The sequence below is a fragment of the Ammospiza nelsoni genome, chromosome 9 (genome assembly GCF_027579445.1).
Source record: "Ammospiza nelsoni isolate bAmmNel1 chromosome 9, bAmmNel1.pri, whole genome shotgun sequence".
Lineage (NCBI taxonomy): Eukaryota > Metazoa > Chordata > Aves > Passeriformes > Passerellidae > Ammospiza > Ammospiza nelsoni.
In genome coordinates, this window is record NC_080641.1 from 27551363 (window position 1) to 27571503 (window position 20141).

The 20141-nt window shown below is 51.7% G+C and overlaps 1 protein-coding gene across 2 annotated transcripts; it reads right to left on the reverse strand.

The window, feature by feature from the left end:
* Window positions 1-1786: 1786 nt before the first annotated feature.
* LOC132077078 (uncharacterized) lies at window positions 1787-13389 on the reverse strand. Of its 2 annotated transcripts, XM_059478537.1 has the most exons (4): window positions 12996-13389; window positions 12393-12907; window positions 11854-12281; window positions 1787-2201 (listed from the first exon to the last, which is right to left on the reverse strand). In XM_059478537.1, the coding sequence occupies exons 2-4, from the start codon at window positions 12410-12412 to the stop codon at window positions 2020-2022; spliced, it is 630 nt and encodes a 209-aa protein (XP_059334520.1). In that variant the 5' UTR covers window positions 12413-12907; window positions 12996-13389; the 3' UTR covers window positions 1787-2019. The 2 variants fall into 2 exon arrangements, with proteins under 2 accessions (XP_059334520.1, XP_059334519.1); XM_059478536.1 differs by having other exon boundaries at window positions 11854-12907.
* Between the last annotated feature and the right edge of the window lie 6752 nt (window positions 13390-20141).

A 20141-nucleotide genomic window follows, 5' to 3' on the forward strand; every position in this document is an offset into this window, starting at 1 on the left:
GCATGCTGATGCTGAGAGAGTAGGGGAGCAGGAAACCTGTACAACCTCCCTGCACAACCTGCTGAACCCCGGGAATCTGGAGCTTCCCGGCTTCCCCAGCCCACAGCCAGCCCTGGTGCTGCAGGGGGTTACTACAGGGGTGACAGTCACTGGGGGGATCGTGCCCCAGCATCCCCTTGTGCTGATGGAGCATCCCTGTCCAGCCCCAGGAAGCCTGGCAGGTGCCAGAGCAGCCACGCCACAAACCCAGGATTCAAATTAAAAAAAAAAAAAAAAAAAAAAAAAAAAAAAAAAAAAAAACCACAGAGAAAAATGACGGTGGCAAAACAGAGAACACTGTCAGATCGGAAATGGTTAATTACGGGGGGAGGTCTGGGGTACTGTCCTCACTGTCACTTGCTGAAAAGTGATAAAGCCCCAGCCCAGGGTGGGACTGCTGGTAATGGCTCTCATTAAAGCCCTTGGAGCAGGAGTTTGAAACCACGTCCATTTTCCTTGAGCCCTTTCAGAAGGGGAAAATGCTGTTCTGGCCCCTCTGTTTGTGGTGTGCTGGGTACTGCAAGCTGGGAAAAGACAGGACTTGCATCCCTGAATGCAGAGGCACAAGTCTGGACCACGGCCCTATCTCAGGACTGCCTCTGTGGCACATCAGCATCACCTTTTTTTTTAAGTTCAGGGAAGATGTGGAGAGTAAAGGGATCTTCATAAGAGAGAGGCACAAGGAATGAGCTTGGTCCCAGTGCCTCCACTGTGATATACAGAGAAATTCTGGATCCTCGTTTAAAACCTGTATTGAGGTTTTGAAGAGCTGATCTTAAAACAGCAATGAAGCCTCCAGGATGCTCCTTTTGCCACATGGTTTGGGAGCTTGCCCCACACATTTGCTGTTGCTGGCTTCCCCTGAGCGCCTTAAACAGTGAGGAGCAGGGATCTACAAATGGGGAAGGATGTCTTTGGGCACAGAGAAGGGCAGTTTTGGTTGGTGTGCTCTGGCTGGGAAGAGGAAGGTGTCCAGGGAGAAGAGGGAGGTGTCCCTGCACCATCAATGCATGTGGGGCTGGCCCCAGTACAGAGCCAGCACCCCTTGGGGTGGCAGGAATTCTGGGGGTGATGTAGGAGGTGCTCACACTGGGATGGGTCTGAAGGATGCAGACATACAAGGGCTGTTTTCCCACAGAAAGGGTTTGGATTCCACGCAGATGGGTCCCTGTCCTCCTCTCCAGCAACATTTCCTCAGAGAAATTGATTGTACCTGGTCCCAACAGGGCTGCTCCCTGCCAGGGGGTGCTGGGCTCAAGCAGAGATGTGGTGGAGGGAATGTGATGTCCCTGGTTTGGTTACAGGCCCAGAGGAATCAGGCTTCCTGGGCAGCTTGGGCTGTCACCCTGCTGTCCCAGAGCCACAGGACACACCTGCTGGACAGGGCTGTGAGCTGGAGCTGCAGGAGTGATGGCCCAGGCAGATCACCAATGTACTGGAGGATTTGGCCCTTGCTGGCTTTTCTGTGCCTTTCTGCAGCTCCCAGCTCCCTGCTGAGCCCTGGGCCTGGCCCCAGAAGTGCAGACACCACATTTCTCTGCATCCTCCTTGTCTCCTTTGCCCTTTTCCCCACCCCATTCCCACACCACGGGACAGCCACATGCCAAAGGACTGCCCGGCCTCTCTCTGCAGCTCATTCCTCTTGCAAGCTTTGTCTGGTGGGTGTATTTTGCATTTGCTTTTTCTTTTTTGCTATTCACAGGGAACAAAGAGGGGGTCACAAACCCAAGGGCTGACAAGCCTGGGAGAAGGGGTGATGCCACCCACCCCCACAAGGTCCTTAGAGGCTGGTACAACCAGGGGGAGGAGGGCTTTGCTCCAGGGCCGGCTCTGCCCATCCCATCCTCTCCCCGCCCGGCCCTGCGGGGCGGCTGCTGCCGTGTTCCACTGCTCCATCCCGCTGCTCCATCCCTCCTGCGCATCCCGCTGCTCCATGCCGATCCCGCTGCTCCATCCCGCCCGGCCCGGGCGTGGCGCCGGTCACGTTTGCTGCGGCAGGTGGCAGGTCTCGCTGATGGCAATGACCACGTCCTGGGGCTGCCGCTCCCGGTGCTGCCGCTGCGGCGCCTCGGGCAGCTCGCTCATCTCGTTGACGCTGTTGCTGATGCAGTTGATGTCGCTCTTGTTGCTGTTGTCATCCGGGTTGGGGCCAAAGATCCAGTCTGGAGGAGGGAAAAGCACAAAACAAGCCCTTGGTTACCTCCAGCTCTTTGCCCAGAGCTCAAGACTGAAAATCCTCGAGAACTGCTGCCTCCTGCTACACCCTACCTCTGGCTCTGCGTGCTTTCCCCTCCAGGAGTGTCCCTTGGCCATCCCTGCCCCTTCAGCTCCCTCCACTCCCCTGGTGCTGGGATTTCTGCTCTTCCCAGCTCTGGGCTGGTTTTCAGGCTGATGGTTTCTGGAAGCCCTCCCAGCTTAGGCAGATGAAATCACCCTGTTAATCCCAAAAATGAGAGTGAAGTGCCTCCAAAGTGAAGCGTGCATCTGGGGTCCCCAGCAATCTATTTCCTAAAGTGGGGTTTTGCTGTCAGACAGAGTAAGTGATTAACTAACTATGTTGTCATCCAAATGGGGTTGGAGACGTGGCTGGGACATGGCTTTTCTGCCTTGAGAGTACATTACAACCATGCAAGGGCCTCAAACCCTCCATGGCAGTTTTGGGGCTCTGCTTCTTGCACCAGGACCTGGTTCTGAGCTGATCCATGACCCTGGGGGTGACTGATGTCCCTCCAAAACACAGTGTCACTGCTGGATGCCAGCGTGACTGGAACATCCCCTGCAGCACCAGGGATGGCAGCTGAGTGAAAGCAGGCAGTGCTGCTCCCAAAACTGCTGTCTCTAAAAAACTTGACTGTTTGGCCACAGCCCACTGAGATGGGAAGGCACCAGCAATGAGGAAATCAAAGCTGGGGAAACCCAGGTGAGGGAGAGCAGCCCCAAGACCTTGTGGCTGTGGGCAGTGGAGCACCAGCACCCCTCTGCTTTAGCTCTGCTGTCAAAATAAAGCAGAGGTGGCTTCCAGGAGGCAGACAGAAGCACCAGCCTGGTTTTGTTGTTCCTGAGGAATTCTGCTTACTTGCCACTGGATCTCACAGAATACAATTTCTCTCCTTTGTGCTGTGGGGTATTTTCTCTCCCACAGGACATTCCAGTTATGGTTTCCTGAACAGGAACCCAGAAATGCCATCCCAGTGAGATGACGTCTTTCTCATGGGCTGTCGAAAAAAGTTTTGCCGCAAGACTAGGACTGAATAATGGCAGATGCCAGGGTGGGATGCCAGGTGTGAAATGAATGGAAGATCTCATTTCTCAGCTCACCAGTGGTGGCCAGACATTTCTTCAGGTGTGAGCAGAGAGCCAGGAATGACCTGTGGGCCTCTCTGTGCTCAGTGTGTGCACTGCAAATCAGATTTTGAACTTTTTTTGAGAGACCCAAAACTTCTCTCTCTTGTTTTATTTTCTTTTAAGAAAAGCCAAAAGTTTTGTTGTTTTTGCTATGCAATATTTGATTTTTTTTCCCCATTCTGAAGCTATTTGGCCACAGCATCCCCAAGAGAGCAGAACATGACTTTGAGGGTGATGCTCACACTCTGGAGCCAGGGTAGGTGACCACCCTGGCAGGGACAGGGAGTGGAGGGGTTGTGCCCCACTGCCAGCATGGGCTGGCTGGAGGAGGGGGCTCTCTCCAAGGAGGGTAGAGCTCTGTGGTGACACTGGGCACTGGCAACATGTCCAGAGAGGGACAGCTTTTCCTTGGTTTTCCTATTTTCTTCACCTCCATCACTGTGCCAGCAGGGCTTGCTGGCTGTCCAACAGGAAAGGCAGGAGAAGAACAACCACAGCTCCCTCAGGCACCACTGGGCTGGCAAGAGGGACTGGGAAACTCCACAAAGAAGGGGTCCAAAGGTTTTTGGGGAGCCCTGTGTCTGAGTCCCAGACAGGACATTCAGCTTTCACTTGCATAACCCACCTGAGGCTGGGCTCCCCATCACAACCCTTCCCCAAGCAAAATCAGCCAAGCCCAGAAGGCTCATTTGGGGCTTTTTTCTTTTATAGCTTTGATTTTGCTTGGCTTTACTGGGTTTGGACTGAAGGCCAAACACTCCACCACCTTCTCTGTGGTCTGGTCCATCCCAGACAGAGCCTCCTGGCCCCAGGACCTTGCAGGCTGCTGCAGCCCCCACGCAGAGAGCTGCTTGCCGTGAGGAGAAGCTGAAGGCAGTAACAGGATTGCCTCCTACAAATACTATTACAGTTCTCAGCTTGCCTTCCTTGACGTCAGCCGTAAAACTCCAGTGGGAGCAGCAGGGAGGAAGGGGAATAATCTCTAGAAAAAGGGGTGATGGGTCCTCAAATATCCCGGGAGCTGCTGGAGAAGGATTGCCGTGTGCAATGAGGAGCAAAGAGCGTTGCATGCCTGTGAGCAGGGGTGAGTGGCATCTGGTGGCCAGATGATGGACCCCTGGTGACATTTGTGGGCACAAGGAGAAGCAAGAGCTGGATGAGGCACTGTGGTAAAGGCAGAGAAATGCAGGGGATGGGTGTGTTGGGAGAGCACCAAGGGCACCAGCAAAAGCCATTGGCACGGGAGAAGTGACACAGTGCATTGTCACCAAAGGGGATGTGGCTGTGTGGGGCTGCCACAGTCCAGCTCCTGGGTGAGAGCAGGCTGGATTGTGAGTGCTAATCCGAACCACCGCTTCCCTGGGAATTATTTCTGGAGCCTGCTGGATCTAATTACCCAGTAATCTGCAGGAAGATGTAATTAGGCTGTCATTAGAGGGTATTTACTGCGATGCCTTTATGATTTGACTGTGTAAGTAAGGAGTGAAGTAATTACACAATTACATGTTATTTGTGGCCATTTATGGCCTGTAACTTCAGCGTGTTGCCATGTGTGGAAGAGAGGAGCGAGGCCCCGTGGAGCTGGCAGAGGATCTCCTGCCAGCAGGACCCTGGAGAAACAACCACAAAAATGTCAGCGCCCTCGTGTCCCCTGCCAGGCATGCCAATTCCATCCCAGCCAGTCTCCATCCTCCCTAGCAGCTCCCTCTGGCTCCTCTCAGTGTGAGGGGGAGGAACCAAGGTCTCCTGGGGTCACCCATGGCGTGTCTGGGGAGGGATGAGGGAGGAGAGAGAGGAGACCTGCACATCTTTGGCGTCAGTGGGATTAAACCTCGCTCTGATGCGGAAGGAACTTTGCAGGGGATGGGAAGGACAGCCTCATGCTATGTGCCAACACAGGCTGGAAACCTTGGATAATGAACCCTGCACAGGGGTGTAACTGGGTAATGGAGGTGGCCAAGGGCTGGGAGCCCAGGGGTGGTGGTGGTGACTGACCAAATGAACCTGCAGCCCTCAGCACCATGTCAGGCATTTATCTCTCCATCCCTTACAGCTGGCAGGGGGATGCATGAGCCACAAAAAATATACACACAGAGGAAAACAAAATCCTCTTTTGGGTCTAAGTCCACATACGAGTTCACACAATCTCCAGCCAGCAAGTGAGCAAAGTTAGGCTGAACCTAATGACACCTAATGGATCTGGGACAGCTACAGGCAGAGCTGGGGTGAGGAGGGATCCCACAGAGTGCTCCTGGGGCAGTGGCACATCCACACCCAGGACAGTCACACTTTGGAGATAAGAAGTATTGCCTGTCCCTACCCAGCCACTGGAAGGAGCTCATAACACATGCTGCAAAATCCAGGGCATGCCCACGGGTGTGTGTGTGAATGTCTTGGATAAAAGAGAGGAACAAAGTGACTTTCTCAGCCAGGCTGAGGAGCAGTATCTAACCCAGAGACACCTCTTCCTGCTGGTCAGGTGCTGCTGAGGATCAGTGGGCCTGCTGGGGTCTGCAGAGCCAGTGGAGAGGTGGGGTGAGATCGATATGGAGTGATTGATCCAAAGCAGCTGGAGAGAGGAGATAGAGCAGACTGGGCACATCAGCAGCTGTGGAATAGCAATTCTGTTATTGTTATTACTATTATTATTATCCCCAAGTAGCAGAGTGATGTGGCACAAAATGTCCCTGCACCAGCCTGTCTCTGAGTCTTTGACAGCACCCCTGGAGGCAGGACCCCTGGGATATGCTGTATTTTTGGGGACACAAAAACACTGGGGATGCCCAGATGTCACAGCATGCCCTTCGTATGAGCAGCTGGTCCTTGCCCAGAAAGCCCTGGCAGGGCAGGCAGCAGAGAGCAGCCTCCTGCTGTCTGGGTGCAGAGGGGCTCAGGGTTGCTGTGTGCCCAGTGTCACCCCAAGGGGGTGGCACAGTCCCCTGCATTCACTGGTGGCAGGGTGGGATGTCTGTGAGGCATTTCAGCTGCTGAAAAAGAGACATCCCAGGCAGAAGAGCAGAAGGGGGTGGGAGAAAGGGCTGAAATTTAAATGCAGCCTGGTGAGTGAGACATTCACAGTCCCTGTAGAGATGGAAACAGGAAAGGAAGGGGCGACATGTTCGATGAACAATCAAACTCGTGCTCTAGTTTTGCTTTAAATGGAGCTGGGTGTGAAAGCAGCTGCTAAAAAAGCTCTTTTCCCATCAGCAGGAGCAGAAGCACCTCTTTCTTTGAAACAAGTCCTGACCCAGCAATCACATTGCTCTGCAGCAAGGCAGGGCCAGCTCTGGCCGGAGCATTCCCAATGGAGATGAGTTCAAGGGTATCCCTCGTGTCTCTGACATGATGCAGCAGTCACAGCTGGATGTTGTAGCTGTCTCATTTGCTGGACAGATTCTACTTATCCATTAGCAAAATCAACAGATAACTCCCAGGTTTGTTCTGATGGAAAATCTGTGTCTGCCCCTGGCAACAGTAATTTGTTAGAAACCCCCCTTTTCCCCTCACTTCTTTCTAAATGAAGATTCACTTATTCCTAAATGAATTTGATGTTAGGGTTTGTTCTTCCTGCCCTGCTTTGCAGAAATTTCTCAGTTTTGCTGTGCTGGCTGAGTCAAAATTGTCCTGCACCCCAAAGAGCATGGGGAGCACTCTGCTTTGCTGATGGACAGGTAAGGACACTGCTCCTCTGCAGAGCTGTCACCAGCAGGAGGCACCTGGTGGGAGAAGGGGTGACGTGGAAAAGGCACTCAATTAATTATTATATTCTCTTAAAAACAGCTTCTCTGCATGCACCAGAGCAACCCTGGACCAAGCCTGCATTTGATGCCAGTCCCACCCATCAGGCAGCATTGCAGCTCCAGAAAATGGGTCTCTGAGAGATGGTGGCTCAGGTGGGGTAGGTGGGAGGCAGGCATGGTCCTGGGGGTGGATATTTGCTGTCCATGTCTTCCAGAGGCAGAGTGAAGGTGACTAGAGAGTGAAGAGCCCTGCTGGGTCTCAGCTCAAGGGAGAGCAGTGCCTGCAGGGCAGCAGACAAACACAGCCCATCCCTGGACCTGACACAGCCCATCCCTGCACCACATGATGGCAGGAATGGGAAGGCTACCCTGGGATGCTGCATCCCTGAGGCCTTGGTCAATGCCTGGCAGTGTGTGCTGGAAGCCATTCCTCTCCTCCAGCTCTGAGCTCCAAAGGTTTGGCCTCAAATGCAGCTGTCCTGGAGTGGGCCCCCTTTGCAGACCACTGTGGCTCCTTGTCCAGCCCCAGCCTGTGAGGAGAGTGGTGAATTATCCTACAGCAGCCACTGCTTCCCCAAACAACACCTCAGGAACTCCTGATGCACCCCCATGCACCAGAAGGGAAACAGGCAGGGGATCACTGCGAGAGGTGGGTTAGAACCAAGATAGAAAAGCAGAAGGGAACCTGACGTGGTTACTTCCCACAACTTTGGCAGGCAAAGGAATTATCCTCAAAACAGAGCTGGAAAAGAAGAGGTATAAGTCCTCTCTGATGGACCTAACATGCTGTCTGCAATCCCTGCCTGGGCTGCATTATCCTCAGAGCCCTGTGTTTCTGTGTGGAGCAATTAAAGTGGATCCCATGTCCCTGCAGGATCACCCAACAGCTATTTTCAGCAATGCCACATTCATGCACAGCTTCTTTGTTCAAGGAGACCGTTTCCTAAAGAAGCCTGAAATGTGCTGGTTGGAGATAAGGCTGAAAAACAAAAATATGGCTGGTGGGTCAAAAGGGCAAAGAAAAGAAAGATCCTGCTCCAAGGATGGCGTAGGGCTTTGAGCAGCACCAAAGCCATCGACCAGCACAGTCCTGCCAGTGTCAATGAACCTGCTGGGCATCTGCCCTGGGCCCATTTCCGAGGGAAAAGTTCCCTCCAAGGCCTGTCTGGAGATGAGCAGCCCGGAGGAGCCTTGGCTGAAGCGGGGGACAGCAGCCAAGGTCTCCTGCCAGGCGCGGCTCCCACGCAGCCCAGCAGAGCCTTCCTTCCCGTGCGGGAGATGATGCTGTCCCCTTTCCCGGCCACCACACGCGTGCAGTCTCCATGGCAACACCTTTGTTTCCAGTAAAACTTTTTATTTTTTCCCCCCTTTTTCCTCCTTTTTTTTTTTTTTTTTTTTTCTTTTTAATTTTAAATAGGAGCGATATTCAGCGAGCTGCCGGGGCCGGAGGAGGGAGGGCGGGCAGATTCCCGGGATTGCAGTAATTAGGCGCCTCGTACGGCGGTGACAGCCTTGTCATTTGCCAAGCCCGCTCCTCGCCGCAGCGCCGGCTCTGGCAGCTCTCCAGCGCTTCAGAGTTAAGCAGCTTTCCAAACGCTTCGACCCAATTTGCCTCGACTGCTGGTGGGGCCTGAGCCTGCTCACGCAGGAGCCTTCCTCCCACCCTGCTCGGGGAGATCACGTCCAACCCCACACAGAGACATCGGATGAGTTTTGGGAAAGCCAAACGTGAGACTGGAGAGAAATGAAGGTGTTTGGGGCTCTCCAGGAAGAGCTGAACAGGGGCTCTTTCAGAGCCCTCTTATCCACATCCAGCTGCTCTGCCTTCCTGCTCTCCAACAATGCATCTTTCCTCTTTCTCCTATGCAGCTCCCATTTTCCACTCCTCCCCAGCCTGCTGGGCATCACAGCAGTGCTCATGTCCCCCTGGGGATGCCTGGGCAAGCTCTAATTGATTTTTTAAGAAGCATCTGCAAATACCCGTTCAGATTTCGCAGGAAGAAAACCTTGGCAGCGTCCCAAGAACCCCTTCACCATCCAAAACTGAACCCAGCACCTGCTTCTCATTGCTCCTGTGGGAGCAGGGACCTGGCTGATGCTTTGACTCCCCAAGCCGTGTCCCACAAGCTGGTATTGAGGAGTCACAATCATCCCCGCTGCCTCCCAGAGACTGTTTAAAGCAGCGATTAACTATTGCCACTTTAATCTCCCTGAAACAGGCTCCAGCCCTTTGGCATCTTATTTCCATCTCTCCCTGCGTATTTCTGAACATGATTAGTGCAGAAATGCTGATAGCAGAGGCTGGAGTTGCTGCTGAGTATATCAATCCAGGCATTGTGTTAAGGCAGCTAATAGAGCAGATTCTTATTTACTGTCCCTTGGTCTCTCTGTCCAGTCCCTAGAGTAATTTTATGCAAATTCATTCAAATGAAACCCCTTCTCTTTAAAAGCTGTTCCTTGGCAGTGTTAACAAACATGGTCTCATCTGCTCTCCTCCGAGGACTGGCTCATTTTAAGTGTAAAAACTGTGGGAAGATGGGCCTGGAGTGCTAACTAGGATGAGCTGGAGGCAGCCTTCAGCTCTGAGGAGTGCTGCTGGAGTTTGGGAAGTGCCTTCTCCTCTCTGCCTGGAGGAGGAAGAAGCTCACATATGGATTTCTGACCTTAACTTGGAGAGATATTACCTCACCCCGGGGCAGGGAGGATGCTTTGCCCTCAGCCAGGGGTGTTAAACTGGGAAAAGGCTTCTTCCAAAGTGTCAGGAAGCAAGCAGACCCCGGTGCTGTCCCCATGCTTGGTGCTGTGAAAGGCTGTGGCAGTCCCTTTGCAAAGGGCTTTGCAAGAGAAGGCCACCCTGCTGACCTCATCCCACGCAGAGGCTCAAGCTAAAGGTCAGCAGGGAACACTGGTGCCGAGCTGGAAGCAGCACAGCTGGGCCCAGGTGTCCCTGACTGCAGCTGCAGCCCCTCTGTGCCTGCAGGGACAGGGCATTTCTGTGGATTCTGCCCTGCTCTGCAGCACCCACCCAAGGGGTGGTTTGAGCACCCAAATCTCTGCTCTCCTGCATCAGGGGCCACAGCAATGGGGACAGGGGTGTCTGCTCTGTGGGGACACTGGGACTGGGCTGCCCCTGCCTCGGGGGAGTTTCCAACCTGGCTGGCCTGGTCCTTTGACCTTCTTGGGGCAGGAGTGGGGATATTTTTAGGTGCTGTCCCCACTGCCTACCTTTGTGGGGAAGGCAGCACGAAATCAGATGAGCACAGCCCCAGCAAGCTGCTGATTAAGGGTTAAATTTAACACTTTAAGACAATATATCTGTTTCCTTCCATCTGGAGTGAAGAAAAACTCCTCAGCAGCAGCTCCCTGCAGTTTTCTAGGCTCAGCCTCATGTGAGACCCCAAGTACTGCTCCTGCCAGGAGGTTTGACCTTTCTTGTCACAAATAACCCCCCTCTAAATCCCTGTGTCCTGGACCTGCTGGCCCTTGCTTGGTCATGACTGTCTGCCCAAAGGGCTTGGCTTGCCCTCCCCTCAGCAGGGCGGGGGTGCTGCCCACCCCCAGGCACAGGCTGGAGTTTTGGCTGCTCTGTGTCTCCTGTGTCCCAGGAGCAGGGAGATAAAGGGCAATCATGAATGAACACGTGGATTTTGTTCCAGATGAGTGTGATCTCCCTCCCCCTGCAGAGATGGAGCCTGCTGGGCTTCAACCCTGACTGGGGGTCAGGCTCAGAGCAAGGCTGTGCAAAGGGATTTCAGCCTCTGTTTCCCTGTGCAGGGCATTGTTCCCAGAGCTTTTGGGGATTGTGCACATCTGCAGGAGCCAGGAACTCAAATCCCTGGGGATCCCTTCTGGATCCCTATCCAAACTGGAAAACTGTAATTGAAGCAGGGCCCTGACCCTCAGAAGGACACAATGGCTGTCAGGGTGTAGGGGCCAAAAGTACCAGAGGTTCAGGTGGGAATTGGGCACATTTGCACTCCCCAGCACCACCAGCCTTACAAATTATGGGGAAAAGAGCAAGAGTATCGTTGAAGGCTTGTCACAAGCGGCCAAGCAGCTGTGCCTGACCACAGCAGCCAGCAGTGTTTGTGCTCTCAGCCCTGATGGAAAGGGACAGCATTCATCAGCAACTGGGTGAAACCAAAGAGGAGGAAGGCAAATCTCAAAAAAATGTACCCTCTTTGGGCTGTCATTGCGTGGATTCGTTGCAGGTCTGTGATGACTGTTCTAAGGCAACCAGGCTGCTGAGCTGTGTTTCCTAGGAGTTTATAGACTCACTGGTGTCTAATAAGGGGTTAAGCTCATATGGCAGATTTTCTTTCACTATGCACTAGTGGGTTGTTATCCTGTGCTCAGGTAGCTGTTGCCATGAAACTTTTCATGTTGGAGACCTCTAATTCAAGCTCAGTTGAAACAGGCCAAGAGATTTTTCAGACATTTGCCAACCCAGACTCACGGACACACATTTATGCACACGTACACAGGCACAAGATCTGCTCCTTGAGGAAGGGGGCTAAACCCAAGGATTTTCTCTGGGAATATGGTCAACACAGAACTCAGTTTGGAGAACCCAGCACATTAAATAAACCAACACTCTTGCAAATGTGAAAGGGTCAAAGCTTGGTCTAAAACCCGCCCAAATCAAAGGAGACACGCAAGGCAGCACGTCCAGCCTCGGCACCAGGCTCTTTTTGGCCACAAGCACACAATGCATGAAGGCCACACTCACCTACAAAGTCGTAGATGAGGTCCTTGATGAGATGCCCGACGATGGCGTACGCCACTGCCACCACCACCAGGGCTGCCATGAGGAGGTAGAGGACAGCCTTGGGCAGAGGAATGGCATCTCGAGGAGGGGGTTTGTACTCCTTGTAGAGCTGGTCATTGTCCGAGTATGAGTACTGGAACAAGTGGTCCAGGCCAGCTGTGAAGTTGCTGGAGTTCATGGACTGGCTATTGGACAGGTAGTTGTCCTGCTCGGGGTCCTGGAGGACACTCACCACCGAGCTGGTGGTGGCTTCCACTTGCTGTACCAAGTTCAGAGTCTTGTTAACGCTGGGGAGGATTTGGGAAAGGAAAGTGCTCCAATCTTTGATGGCACTGATGTTGCAAATAATCATAATTGCAATGAGGAAAGAGGTCTCCAAGCTCAAGAGGCTTAAAAGGGAGAGAAAGAGGTGAGAATTGCTGTGCTTACACCAAACCATGTACTGCAAAGCGGGCAGAGAAGGTCTGGATGGGGTACGTTTCTCATTTGCAAATTCTTACATGATCCGGTAGGGATGCATCTGTGGTCCCTCGCCTCACTCCTGGAAATGCCCGCAGAAAACCCCTATAGGCATGAAGTTCCTTAGGAAAAAGTAGGTGCTGGAATGATTTTGACCGATATCATTTTTGTTCCTCAGCCGCCTGTCCCTTATGCTACTCACTGATGAACACCGGAGAGACAGGATCCTGTAGATATTTTCAGTCATCTGGAAAAGAAAAATAAATTGCCCTTCTCCAGCTTTTTTTTTTTTTTTTTTTTTTTTTTTTTTTTTTTTTTTTTGTTTCAGAGGCGATGGTCCTTGTTGAGACAGAAACCCCCGCTGCCTCTGCCCCAGGCTCGGTCAGGCTCCCGGTGCGCGGTGCGGTGCTGGCTCTCCGGTTGGCAGAGGGGACAAACGCTCAGACCCCACAAAGTTCGGCTGCTCCTCTGTGCGACGGGGCCGGCGGCGCGCAGCTCCGGCCCATTCCAGCCCGGCTTTCGGCAACTTCTTCTACCGGCATCTCCCGATCGATTCCTTTAAAAACACAACCAAGTCAGAGACAACGAGCACGCCGGCAGAGAGCCCAGCACCCGCTCCAGAAGCGGCCGGTCTCGGGTTTTACCTTAAAGACTTTTCCAAGCGAGCAGATCCTCTCTCCTGATGCTCCAGCTGGTTTCATTGCGGGCTGGGTCCCTGCGGAGCTCCCCGCACGCAGCCGCCGATCCGATGCGATCCGCTCCGCTGCCGTGTGCTCTGTGTGTGTGTGTGTGTGACACTCCTCCCGTCCTCTTCCCTGCTGTCCCTTCACCTGCCGGCTCTCCCCATCCTCCTCAGCCCCGGCTGCGAGGGGGATTAGCTGTCGGGAGCTTGGCTCCGAAACTCCTGAGCGTGCTGGAAGCAGGCTGGCAGCGTGGGCTCAGCCTCCGCCGCCGCTCCCCGGGGAGTTAATCCTTGCGGGGACAAAAGATGAGCTCTGATCCGTCTGCGGGGTGTTCGCGGGGAGGTGCAGGGGAAGCTGCGGAGCGCTGCCGTGGGTAGCCCAGGTCCAGCCGCCCGCGGGCGCTGAGCTCAGCCTTTGTCTGGGAGCGGAGCCGGCGGCAGGCGGGAATCACAGGGCGGGCGCTGCCGGCAGCGGGGCGGACATCATCCATCCCACCGCCGGCATCCCGCAGGAGTGATGCTGCCCGCGGCCCCGCTCCCGCAGCCCCGCAAAGTTTGGGCATCGGAGGGAGGACAGCTTTGCAGAAAGCACGGAGGGCTTGAGGCTGAGCTCCCGCACCGCGTCCCCTCCCTGCTAAGCTGTTTGTGCCAACTGGTAAGAGCCAGCCGCCTTGGTCACCTTGATAATGGTCTTAAACTGGTTCGTGTTCCCTACACATACAGCTCATCTGCCTTAGTGTACTGGTGGGATCTCTGCGATCACTGAGTTGCTGGCTTAAAGGCAGTGAAACATATTTAAAGAGGAGGAAATCTTAGACAGGGGGAAATTGTTTTTCTATATTTGGAGGTGAAAATAAATCACAGCCCCCCCCCTTTTTTTCTTTTTTTTTTTTTCTTTCTTTTTATTTTTAATTTTTTTTTGTGTGCTGCTTCCCCATATAAGAAACAGCTGTCACGAGGGCAAGAAAATCACCACAATAAGCCTGAAAGCAGCCAAATGGAGCTTCTGAGAAACAACACGAAAAGATTAACTTTGTGTGTGTGTGTGTGTTACCAGCCAGCAGCAATCCTGCCAGCTGCCTGGGGGTTGGAAGAGTATATAATAAAATGGCAACATCTCTTGTGCAATAATATCACCAGGGTTTGGGTTGGTGATGGACAGACTGTACCAGCCCAGGAGCAAAGAAGATGCTGAGGAAAAAGCTTTTCTGCCCTCCCTGGAATGTGCATGGACTGTGTCAGAGTAATTTCTGGTGCCCAGGACCATTGAACAACATCCTAAAATTTCTTCTCACAAGTGATAGAGCTGTGACTGGTTACAGAAGTATATCTGGGCAGCTGCATGGATACATATTCTGCAAAGGGATAGGTCCTGCTGTCCCTCTGCCCCAGCATCTTGATGTCCAGAGTTGGAGCTGCTACTCTGCCTCCAGAGCATGAAGCTGCAGAGATGCTTTGAGGGCCAGGGCATGAGTCAGGAGCTAAGGGCAAATGGCTCCTCTGTCAGATTCTCCACACCAGATTTTATCTTTCCAAGATGGAAAATATGGCAATACTATTTTTTTTATAAAAACTTTTCAATGTGAAGTGAATTTTGGGCTCTGTGCAAGGGTGGCACGGTGCAGTCTGGCTTTGCTCTGCTCATCCTTTGCCTGGGGTTCTTAGGAGGAGAGAACAACCCCCAGGACATGGCCACTGGTCGTTGGGGACCGAAGCTGCTCCAAAGCTGTCCTTTCACCACAGCTGTTTGGTGCTAGCAGTTGCCTTGGCACCAGTGCATCAAGCAGAGGGAACAGGAGAGCACCTGGTCCAGCTGACCCACCCCTGTGCCTGGCTTCAGCTGTGACTGTCCCAGGCAGGCTCCCATCATGCTGTACCCCTGTGTTCCCAGGAGGGGATGGAGCTGAGTGATTGGAGGCAGAGGGTTTGCAAAGGTGTGGGTACCTGGGGAGATTAATCAGAGCTGGGGGCAACAGGGCAGCTCTCTGTGTGCCTGGGGACAGCTGGTGACAGCAGCCCAGACCTTGCCCCAGTGGGACACAGAGCAATCCCCCTCAGTTTCCTAGAGCTCCACTGAGTACTTGTGGGAAGAGGCTGGAAAAGCACATGGGGAAGCTGAGTTCTGCTGCAGACACTGACTCCATTAAAGGGGCTTAGGGCACTACCACAAAAATACTCCCCCACCATTTGTATTTCTCTGCAGCGGAAATCAAGTTGGCTTCTTTCATTTTCATTAACACCCTTATCAATTCAAAGTGACTAAATAGATGCTTAACTGTTCATTATACACTCTCTGCATCTCCGCTCTGAAAGGGAGCCTTTATTTCCACAGTTATGGTTTCCAGCCCATTACAGAGGGAGAGAGCATGGAGAGATACACAAGTGTGGATTTTAATAACCTTATATTTCAATCTCTCTATTATTAAAAAAAATGTTTGCATTTACTGTGATGGGGGGAAGATTAAAAGGATTGCCATGGATTCCACTTAGGGAACATTGCTAATGATTTCAATAAATCACTTTAAATAAAAATCACAATCTCCACAATTCCACCCAAATGCCATTTGGCAGAGGGGTTGATTATGGAAACAAAATGAATTTTGGAATTAGCTGCTTGTCCTAATGCAATTGGACAAATTAAATTTAGGGATACACACATATCCAACGACACACATATCTCATGCAGAAGAGCTGTGTTTTGGCCCTTGGGAAAAAAATCAAATAATGTTTTAGTGGGTTAAGACAGATCTTGTCCCTCATGATGGATGTCAAGAGTTTGTTACAGCTATTTCCTTAGTATTTTTATTTTATGGCTTACCCTCTGTGAAGCTACAAAGCACTGGTGTTTTATTTCCACCAAGGCAGGATCCAACTGACCACTGAGACTCGACTTTGGTAATGGCTGTGTCCATGCAGAGCTGAAAAACCACTCTGACACATCCCTAGCAATGCCCAGAGCAGGCAGTCTGGACTCCTGTCTGTGACTGGGACCAGACCCCAGGATGTCTACAGAGGGTGAAGCCCAGGTTCTACACCAGATGTGGAGATCTGATGCTGCTCCCAGCTCCACTGCTGGCTGCGTGTCCTCCGTTGTGACACGTGAGGGACCAGCAGGCCACAGGCTGTGGATGTGGCAGCACCTGTCAGGTGCAAACGGAGCTGTAGGGGTGGAGAGCAGAGCTGGAGTTTATTGCTGTGCACTGTGCAGTGGCTTGGGAGGGCTTTGTGTCTCTCCCTGGCTCACAGCTATGCAGAAGTTGGCCCAAAATGTAGTCAGAATGTGCAGCTCCAGCAGCAACACCTCCATCTGTACTTCTGAGTGAGACATTTTCTGCCCAAGGGTTGTTTTTACAGCCTGAAGGGTTTTTAGTGTTTCTTTTCTGTGCTGCTGATGACTCCAAACCCTGATCCCCACCAGAGAAACCTCTGCACCTGGCCAGAAGAACAGGCACAACGATTTACACCCTCATATGGCACAAGGTAAAACACATCACAGGACTCCCTGAAACCACTCAAATTTTAGCTGTGCAGGGGGACATTCCTATCCAGATGCTGGCTCGTGGGGGCTGCACAGCTCCTGCTCCAGTCCCTGCAGCCTTCCCCTGGAGAAGGCACAGTGACCTTCATTCATCCCTGCATGGGCCAGATGCTCTTCCCATGCCTCCCTGCCTGGCTGTGCTCGGCTGCTGCGCTGCACCCGGAGCTGCGACTTCGTCTCTAAGCAAATTCCAGACCTGCACCAAAGTTTTGACAGCAACCTTCCAGCATGACAAGAAGTTGTGAAATTTAGGCTTATCCTGTATTCCCATTCCTGGCATTCGTCTTGCCCAGCGATTTCTGCTTGAACAAAACAAACAAACAAGGAGCAGCAGCAATTTTTAGCAGATGAATCACAGCGAGCTATCTTTATCTATCTATATATAAAAGCACCTTTTTAAAAACTTTTTTTTTTGATGCTGTATTATTCATGTATCCAAAGCTGAAGGAGTCCAGATTATAATAATAATAGACATAATAAATATGCCCTATTAAATGCAGTGCCTAGGAAGACTGTTCCCTGTCTGCTGTCTCTGGTAAGCTAAGTAGGGTTTTAACTCTGCGTGTGGCACCATCTCATGGACAGCTTGGCTTATTCAAAGGACTTGAGAGGCTGAAGGCAAGCACAAAATTATCCAGCATGAAAAGCTTGCTTCATGAAAGAAAAGGGAACATCTCCCATATAAACAAACCCAGGGCAACAGGAGTAGTTGCAGTGGAGGTGAGGTGAGAAGAATGAATTACATGTTTTGTTTGCATCTCTAGAAAGTGCTGCTTGGGCAGAAAATAGGTAAAAATAGCTGAAAAGCATTTGTGGGAGTTATCTGGGTAAGTCTGGCAAAAGCAGAACAGGAAGGCCTCATCCCAACAGGTGGGAAAGTACTGTTTTTCCACATCTCCTTCCACTCACAGCTTTGCTGTCCTGAAATCAAGTGAGAAGGTGAACATCTGACACCTCCCAAAGCCTCTCAAAGGGATCTGGAGGGAGAAGCTGGCAGTCTCTACATTTTCTATCTTCTCTGCCATCTAAGCTTGATATGTAGATCCAAAAAAAACCCCAAAAAAAAAACCCTCGCCTGCTGTTTCTTTCATGAAAAATGGAGAAAAAACTGTATGGATGCAAACCTGTTGGAGTTTTCAGAGAGCTTGAAAGGGCAGGACTGAGGTTCCTGTCCATCTGCTGATATCTGGGCTTCAGGAGGAAACTTTAAGCATCAACAATGGTAAAGGAAAGGAAGAAATGAAGAGATTGAGCAAGGCAAACAGGAAAACTTACCTCCTTCCCTGAAATATCCCCCTCATTGCAGGCAGAGGTATAGGAGCAGAGACCTCCCCAGATGTCAGTCCTCATTCCCCACAGACACACCCAGGAGGGGCTCTGCTGCCTGCCCCTCACCAAATCCTTGCTCCAGTATTTTCTCCTCCCAGAGCAGGAACTGTTTTAACGAGTGACATGTAAAGTTATGCTGGTTTTTCAGGTGTGGAGAGAGAGCTGGGTAGGGTTGAGAAGCACTGCTGGGTTGCCAGGCAGGTTACAAATGCACTCAGTGACTCCTGATTAATCTGCCACCTCACACGAGAGGTGATGCAGTGCTCTCTTCTGCATTGCAGATTGTGCTCCCGCCGTGCCCTTTCCCCAGCACCTTTCAGAACCCTCACCTGCCATTTCCCAGGCACTCATTCAGTGTCTCACAGTGCATTCATTGCATGCCTGAGCCCCGTGTTGCTGCCTGCCCAGGTTGTAACTGTGTCTGCAGACTGATCCCAGCCTCACAGGTAGGAAAACAGCCCCTGAGGACACGTCCTGGCCATCCCTGCCACAAAGGCACACTCACATCAAAGGAACTGATGGCAGAGGGGGACTGGAACATGTGCCTGTGTCCTGGATGGGAGTGGGTAACACTCCTTTTCCTGTGCTCCAAAGCCACATGTGCAGATGCTGGATCCCAGATGGGAACATCCAGCCACTGTGCGTGCTGGAATAGAGGAGAGAAGTGGGCACAGCCCTCCTGGATGGAAGGCTGATAATGCCTGAGAGCATCCCTGTGCCCTGTTCAGGTCTGGCAAGGTCAGCCAACTCCTGGTGAACTGTAGGAGCCCTGGACTGAGTGACAGGAGCATGAAACAGCTCCAGTCTGGGCTGAGCTCTGCAGCATCCCAGCAGGGGCATTGCCTGGAGCATCCCGTGGTGCTCCAGCTCTAGCAGCAAGCTTCTCTTGTCAGCAGCACGCAGCTGTGATTGGCAGTGGCAGCAAAACGCTTGATTACTTTGGGATAGGAGAAACTCAGGAGCAGAACCAGGAAAAGAAAAAAATGTTTTCAACAAGTATGGAAACCACTTTTAACCTGTGCACAACCAGAGGTGGGATTGCATCCCTTTCATCTTTTTATTTTGTGATGGAAATAAGGCATGTTGTTGTTGTTTTTTGCATTGCTACCAAAGGGTAATTTAGCCAGGGAAACGTTCACTTCAAGTCTGAGCTGAATCCCCAGAAAAAGTCTGAAATTAAGAGTGAAGGTGACATTCCTAATGAGCAGGGCAGGATTTTTTTAGCATAGGCTGTTAACTACATGGAGACAGAATCCTTTGACTGCTGCACTTTACTGCTATGAAGGAATTAAATGTTTACTAATGCTTCATGAAATTTTCCACAGCTCACCAAAGCTCTTGTTTTTTAAAATGTTGGTTGCACAGTGTGTTGTTGTGGCTGAGCCTGCTGCTCCCCAGATGAAGGAGGTCTCCCATCAGTGAGAGCTTTGCACTGTGTTCCTGTCCTTCAGTATTGAGTTATGGCTTTTCCTGGTGGATCCAACTTGAGTCTTCACTGCAATGGGAATCCACATCTTATCTGTCCCATCAAGCACAGGGAACTTCATATTTCCTTCTTCCCTGGAGCACTCTTTGATGCTTTTGACAAACAGAACGATCTATAGATAAGTCTAAAAATTACTTTACATGCTTTATTTCTTTCATCAGAGAGAAGAGCAAAAAAACTAAGCCACATCCCCTAAGTCCATGCATATTCAGACAATTCAGGGAGAGCAGGTGAGTGATGGAACAGCAGTTCATGGTGATGCTAAGCTTCAATGACATTGCACCAGACCTTTTCTCCAGAACTGAACTCTGCTGAAGGTGACCCTGGGATCTGGGCAGTGAGAGAGCCCAAATGAGGAGGTTTCTGTCTCAAAACCAGTTCTGTCTGTGGAGTTGTGCCCCAAGGAAAGGAAGCTTGACCCCAGCAGACAGACATCCTATAGTTCCCATCCTAAGCTATGCCTGCTTCAGTTATCCTGTGCAACTACTGCTTGCTCATGACAATGAAGCAGAACTCTCCCTTTTCAATGTCTGTATGCACTCTGCTCCTCTGCACATCTCCTCCTATTCCCTGACCTGCCTTCCCTGCCCTGAGGCATCCTACACACTGACTTTCTGTCCTCAGATTTGTTTTGCTGTTGTGTTTTGTCTGTGCCAGCCTCTCGGCCCTTCATCCACCCCTTGCATGATTTATAACCCTGCCAACACCTCCATGGCTCCCAGTCACCACAGGGGTTAATGGCTGCTACCAGAAGA